Source organism: Lepidothrix coronata, unplaced genomic scaffold (assembly GCF_001604755.1).
Source record: "Lepidothrix coronata isolate B3197 unplaced genomic scaffold, Lepidothrix_coronata-1.0 Scaffold347, whole genome shotgun sequence".
NCBI lineage: Eukaryota > Metazoa > Chordata > Aves > Passeriformes > Pipridae > Lepidothrix > Lepidothrix coronata.
In genome coordinates this window covers 237,996-244,660 of record NW_016690527.1, presented here as the reverse complement: position 1 = coordinate 244,660, position 6,665 = coordinate 237,996, and the positions used below count along the sequence as shown (strand labels likewise).

Sequence of the window (6,665 nt, the reverse complement as noted above, 5' to 3'; positions counted from 1 at the left end):
GAGGTCCCTTCCAACCCAGCTGATTCTATGATCCTGTGATTCTGTGGTTTCTTGCAGTCATTGTATCACTAAATTCCTATTTTTTTCCCCCTCATTTCTTATTCCAGAGGCGGATGCCCCAAACTTTCCGTGATCCAGCCACTGCTCCACTGAGGAAACTCTCCGTAGATTTGATCAAAACATACAAGCATATTAATGAGGTAACGGCTCCTTGGTGGGCACTGAGGGCAGGGCTTTGTTTCAGCACATAATTAATGCATTTCCTACAAATAATATCAAGAAAGGATCACAAAAATCAAGTTTTCTCTCAGTTGTTCCCGTTGAGGTCATTGATGTCCTGCTCCAGCACAGGAAATCTTTTATCCTGGAATTTATTTTCTCTTGTTTTCTAGACAAATGTTTTGCATGATAAAAGAAGTACGAGGGGCACAAACACACTTTGAGCTATAAAACTTTATGAATGTGTCTGAGGACTTCTAAGGAAAATTGTTTTATATTTTACATACATATTTTCCCTAAATTATATCATTAAATCTTATTGGCAAATGTAAAATATAGAATCGTTGTTGTTAGTACAAGCAGGCATCAATTAATTTTGACAGTTGAAGGGATTTCAGTGACTTCCTTGGAATTCTTGTGGAAAGCTCCAGCTGATAATTCTTATTTCCAGGCTCCTTAGCATTTTTAATTTTGCTGTGTACTTATGGTTCTGTTCTTCTTGCACCTGTGAGCTCCAGGGATCAGAACATTAATTTAGATCTGCTCAATTATTCCTCGAGACTTTGCTTTGGAATAAAGACTTGGCTTCAAACAGAGCAATAGCAGAGGGTGGCTTGGATTTCCACTGCTCCAAGTTGCACTTTAAACCACAGGATGATTAATAAAAGTTGATTTTGCTCTCGATTGAACTGACAACTCTAAGAACTGCTCTTAACCAACCCCCTTTTCACCTTCAGGTTTACTATGCAAAAAAAAAACGGCGGCATCAGCAGGGCCAAGGAGATGATTCCAGTCACAAAAAGGAGAGGAAGGTTTACAACGATGGATATGATGATGACAACTACGATTATATTGTGAAAAATGGGGAGAAGTGGATGGATCGGTATGAAATCGACTCTTTAATAGGCAAAGGATCCTTTGGACAGGTGAATACATCATTTTATATATATATATATGATTTATATGAATCATAATTATGTTTAATTGGAGGTGCTATTCCTGTTTCCTTTTGAAATGAAAACTGGTTTTTCTCTGTGCTGTTTTACTGAGTGTCTACTCAGGGCACTCATATTTTGTGGTGTTTCAGGCAACATTTGAATATATTTTATTTTGTAGCTCTGGTAAAGCATTTTACAGTGAGAAATCCTCAACCTTTTGCCATCAGCTGTTTGGCTTAGCTTTTAAAATTAAAACAATAAACCAGTCCTAGAGATCACCTGCTATAAATGTTATTAGTAGCATTTATTTGGACTGTTGGTAGCCAAACCAAAGGCTGGAAGGAGGATGGAGCTTTTCTTTTTTGGTTGGTTTTTTTTTTTAGTTTTCCTCAGATTTTGCCAGTCCTTTTACAGTGTTGGTTTAGGTGATTTGATAATTTTATTTCCCAGTCCTTTCAGAGTGTTGGTTTAGGTGATTGGATGATTTTATTTCCCAGTCCTTTTACAGTGTTAGTTTAGGTGATTGGATGATTTCATTTATTTATGAAATAATAAATGCTTGTTGTCTATTGGCTAATTTTATTTGTATTTATCATATGTATTTTTATTGACATATTTATTCATGTAAAGTGCCCTCACAGCAGTAAATGTCACACACTCGGTTGTGGCTCTGTTGTGGTGTGGAGAGAAGAAATCAAATTAAAAAGGACAAAACTTCTGGAAAAGTTGTCCTGAATGTAGACAAGTGAGTTTTGCTGTGTTTTGAAAACTGGAGAGATTTTCCTGATGGATTTGGCTGCTCTGTTGCAGGTTGTCAAGGCCTATGACCGAATGGAGCAGGAGTGGGTGGCCATCAAAATCATCAAAAACAAGAAGGCTTTCTTAAACCAGGCCCAGATTGAAGTGAGACTGCTTGAGCTTATGAACAAACATGACACTGAGATGAAGTACTACATAGGTATTTCGATAATTATTCTCCCATTTTTATCTTATTCTTAATATGGGACATTTTCCCATACAACAGGGTGCTCCTGGTCCTAAAGGAATACCAGGAAAACAACACACTTTTAAAATGATTCCTATGATTTCGTGCAGATTTTCCAGTTTGCCTTGTGCCAGCCAGAATTAAAACATGGAAAAGGATTTGTTACTTTGCAGTGTTGGGATTTTCTGCAGAGTTTTCTTTTTTCCAGTTAAGGGCACCTGAAGAAGTTGCCATGGACCTGTGATGATCTGTGGTGGTTTGCATCATTTTCACTCTCAAATTATCTCACAACTGTCATGGATAAGGACATATATTTTATAGGAATAACAGAATATAGAACATAATATTTTGTGGGAACAGTAGCTTCATCATTACTTTTTTTTCATGCGTGTTTACAAAGCTCAAAATTTGATGTAACAACCAAAGATTTGTGTAAATGTGAAGATTTGCCCATTTAGAGCTCAGAAAATATTTGAAATCATATTATTTTGACTGTTTCTGTAGGTTGAAGTGTTGTTCCCTTGATTTATTATTATAAAGCTCCTTGAAATTTATGGTAATAATGAAATCAAGTCAGATCCTGTAAAAAGTTTATTAAATCCCATCTATCCTGTGGAGTAGAGAATTGGGAAAGAAATGATGGAAAGAAGACAACCCCATGCTGTAAAGAGAGATGGAGAATGATGAAAAAGAGTGATTAAGGAAAATTAAACTGGGTTTAAGCATTTCTTAGTTTGTAGAAGCCAAAATACCAACAGCTGTGCTGTCCTGGTTTGCATGTCTGTATTGAATTCCTGATTTTTCTTTCTGTAGTGTAGAAAGAAATCTTTGAAATAATTTTAACATACGTTGGTATTAAATTATTTTATGATTATTCACTTAAATTTTAATTTGTTTTATAGAATAGCATATTCAGAATGCATTTTATGTATTCAGTGTCAAAGCTTTTGAGGTATTTTTAAGTTAAATTTATTAATGGCAGGTTTACATAAAACAAAACCTAAACTTGTCAGTGCCCCATATCAGAAAGGTGTTAAAGACATGACCAGTTTCAGATTAATAAAAGCAAGTAAAGGCATCAGCAAATAAGCTCTTGGAATTTTAAATTTATAGGGAAGAACCTGTCCCAGGTAAGTTGTAAAGGGCACAGAAAGAACTGGCTCCTGATAACAGAGAAAACAAATCCATGGACACCAAAAATCCACCTTCACTAAAAACCTGAATTCTCATTGTGCTGACATTGGTTCAGCATTTTATTATGGCAAAAAAGGGGAGTGTGTTGCTTTTTATCTGAGGTGTTTATCCTATTTCAGTTCTCTTGTGGCAACCTGAGCTCTTGGCAGACTGACAAACAGATTTAAGGGGATGAATATTTCACTTAGTTCATGGAAAAAAATCGATGGATTGGATTTGAACTGGATTGGTTCCTTCCAGAAACTCACATTGTGCCTGCTTGAAATGAATACAATGCCCCGGGGATATTGATTTTAATCAATTATTTTTAATTATTAACTGTATAATCAATTGAAGTCACGGCTTATAAATTGCGATTTATAAATTATAAATCTTAAATGAATCTGATGGTCAGATGTTTCCTCTGTAAATGCAAGGGGGTGGTAACTTGCTTTGGTAATACAGCCTTTCTGTCTTCAGAGTAATTCTTTGGATAATACTGGGGATGTGTAAAATATCCCTCTGTACTCCAGGGCTGGCAGAAATATTCTGTAAATAACACAGAACTAGGAGAAAAGAAAATAATACTCTTATTATTTTACTCATAATTAAGCTTCCTGATTGTAATTAGCACCTCATTCTTAGCACACAGGGGCACGTTTTAATGAATTTCTTTTTCCCCTTTCCCAAGTGCATTTGAAGCGTCACTTCATGTTCCGGAACCATCTGTGCTTGGTGTTCGAGATGCTGTCCTACAACCTGTACGACCTGCTGAGGAACACCAACTTCAGGGGGGTGTCCCTGAACCTCACCAGGAAGTTTGCCCAGCAGATGTGCACAGCTCTGCTCTTCCTGGCCACCCCCGAGCTCAGCATCATTCACTGTGACCTGAAACCCGAGAACATCCTGCTCTGCAACCCCAAACGGAGCGCCATCAAGATCGTGGATTTCGGCAGCTCGTGTCAGCTCGGACAGAGGGTGAGCACCACTCCAAATTCTCTTTGCCCAATGTTATGAAGTCATAATGCTCAGCTGGCTCGTTTAAACTTTACACATGGTGGCTTTGAAGTAGTAATTTAAGTTTGAACGGGGCACGAGAGAGCAACAGGTCCGTGGGAGCTTCAGGTACGAGTTCCGGAATCCCGGAATTGTTAAGGTTGGAGAAGACCTGTCAGGCACACGGTGACTCTGTGCAGGGCTGGATGATCCTTGGGGGTCCCTTCCAGCTCAGCGTATTCTGGGATTCTGTGACTTTTAAAATCATCAAGAGGCCTTTTAGGGTCTTTTTGAAGAGGCCTTTTAAGATCATCAGGTCCAACCGTCAACCAGCACCACCATGTTCAAACCACGTCCTCAAGTGCCACATCCATGTTTTTTTTAACACTTTCACACTCCACCACTTCCCTTTAGTTCCCTAGTGGATAAAAATCCACCCCAGTGATAAAATTTCCATCTTTTTTCGTTCTCCTGGGCTGTGTTTTTGTGCCATGTCAGTGGAAAATGCATCAGCACTTGGTTGTACAAGTCTGCAGTGCTGTTAAATAAAATACTCTTCTATTATTATCTTATTCCATACATGTTACCTTTAATCACCTTATTATTTTATTCCATATGTATTACTCCTTCCACTTTGGCCTGTCCTCTGTTTATTACTGGTTATACTACAGATTGGGTCATTATATGAAATGAATTCAGAAATTAAAGGATTAACTTTAACAAAATTCCCCCAATTCTCACTTGAGGAGTTGGGATTGGCCGTTGCTTTTTTCCAGTGTAATTTGGGAAGAGCAGATGAGAATACTGAATATTGCAGTGAATGCAGAGAATATTGAATATTGCAGAGACATAGACTTACATTAATTAAAGGGCTTTTAATATATATAAACGATACACTAGAAACTTTTCACCCTGGGGTGAAGGAAGACACGAGGAGCTGAAATGACACCCGGATTATTTATGTCAATAATAAGATGATTTTGAGCCTTTAAGAGGCACAAATACAAATCAATGATCACGTGAGTAAACCTGCACCTTTTTTTGGAGAATATGAATATTTTCCTAAGAATTAACAGTGACATATTTTTATTAATACAATGTATAGATATTTTGAGTATCACCGAGACCTTTCCCTGCACCAAAACAATATTTCCTGGGAGTTGTGTTTTGTCACGTGGAGTTGTCAGAATGCCCTTGGATGCTGTTTATGACCTTCAGCTGTTTTATTTCAGATATACCAATATATCCAGAGTCGTTTTTATCGATCACCAGAGGTGCTACTGGGAATGCCTTATGATCTTGCAATTGATATGTGGTCCCTTGGGTGTATTTTAGTGGAGATGCACACTGGAGAGCCTCTCTTTAGTGGGGCAAATGAGGTACGTTGTGGACAAATAATTAGATTATTTTTTAATTAATTCCCATCGTGGTTTCCGTCTGTTTAATTGTAATGCATAAATGAGGGATGTCTATAACTCTAAAATGATTAAACATCAATAACAGCCATGTCTGTTGTCGGAATTCAAAATTGCCTGTTAATTTTCTGCTTCTCCCTCTTACTCCTTACTCACCGATTTGCTTTGTACATAATGGATTTTTCTTAAATTAATTAATTAAGAACTTGTCTGGGATGCTGACATTTGGGACACTGCTTGGCTGGCTGCCACTTGTTCCTCATCAGTCCTTTTTGTTTGGAACAGGTGGATCAGATGAATAAAATAGTGGAAGTTTTGGGGATACCACCTACCCACATCCTCGACCAAGCACCAAAAGCAAGAAAGTTCTTTGAGAAGTTGCCAGATAGCACTTGGAACTTGAAGAAGACCAAAGATGGAAAAAGGGTAGGTTAAATAACCAGGATGATTAAAAAAAACCATATATTTTTTATATTATTATACATTTAATATATATATATATATTTTTATATATTTATATATATAAATGGTGACATGTTACTTTGGTTTGTTTGGAGCTTGAACAAGGCCAAAGATGGAAAAAGGGTAGATTAAATTACCAGGATGATAAAAAAAATATATTTTAATATATTTTATATATTTATAGTTTTATATATATTGATCATATATGTTTATATATGTGTTTATATATAAACAGTGAGATGTTACTTTGTTTTTTTGGAACTTGAAGAAGACCAATAATGGGAAAAAAGTAGATTAAATAACCTTGATGATTAAAAAGAAATAAAATCTTATATATATATATATATTTATATGTATAAATGGTGAGATGTTACTTTGGTTATTTTGGAACTTGAAGACCAAAGAGGGAAAAAGGGTAGATTAAATAACCAGGATGATTTAAAAAAATAAATTCTTATATATATATATATATATATA

General features: G+C 36.4%; 1 protein-coding gene across 4 annotated transcripts in view; it reads left to right on the top strand.

Annotated features, from left to right (window-relative positions):
• Nucleotides 1-6,665, top strand: part of DYRK1A (dual specificity tyrosine phosphorylation regulated kinase 1A) — a 72,603-nt gene that overhangs the window by 58,777 nt on the left and 7,161 nt on the right. For all 4 annotated transcript variants that reach the window (XM_017838568.1, XM_017838567.1, XM_017838566.1 and 1 more), the window contains exons 4-9: nt 108-200; nt 957-1,145; nt 1,968-2,115; nt 4,007-4,293; nt 5,544-5,690; nt 6,012-6,152. In XM_017838568.1, coding sequence (XP_017694057.1) covers nt 108-200; nt 957-1,145; nt 1,968-2,115; nt 4,007-4,293; nt 5,544-5,690; nt 6,012-6,152 — 1,005 coding nt within the window. The remainder of the gene's footprint in view (nt 1-107; nt 201-956; nt 1,146-1,967; nt 2,116-4,006; nt 4,294-5,543; nt 5,691-6,011; nt 6,153-6,665) is intronic.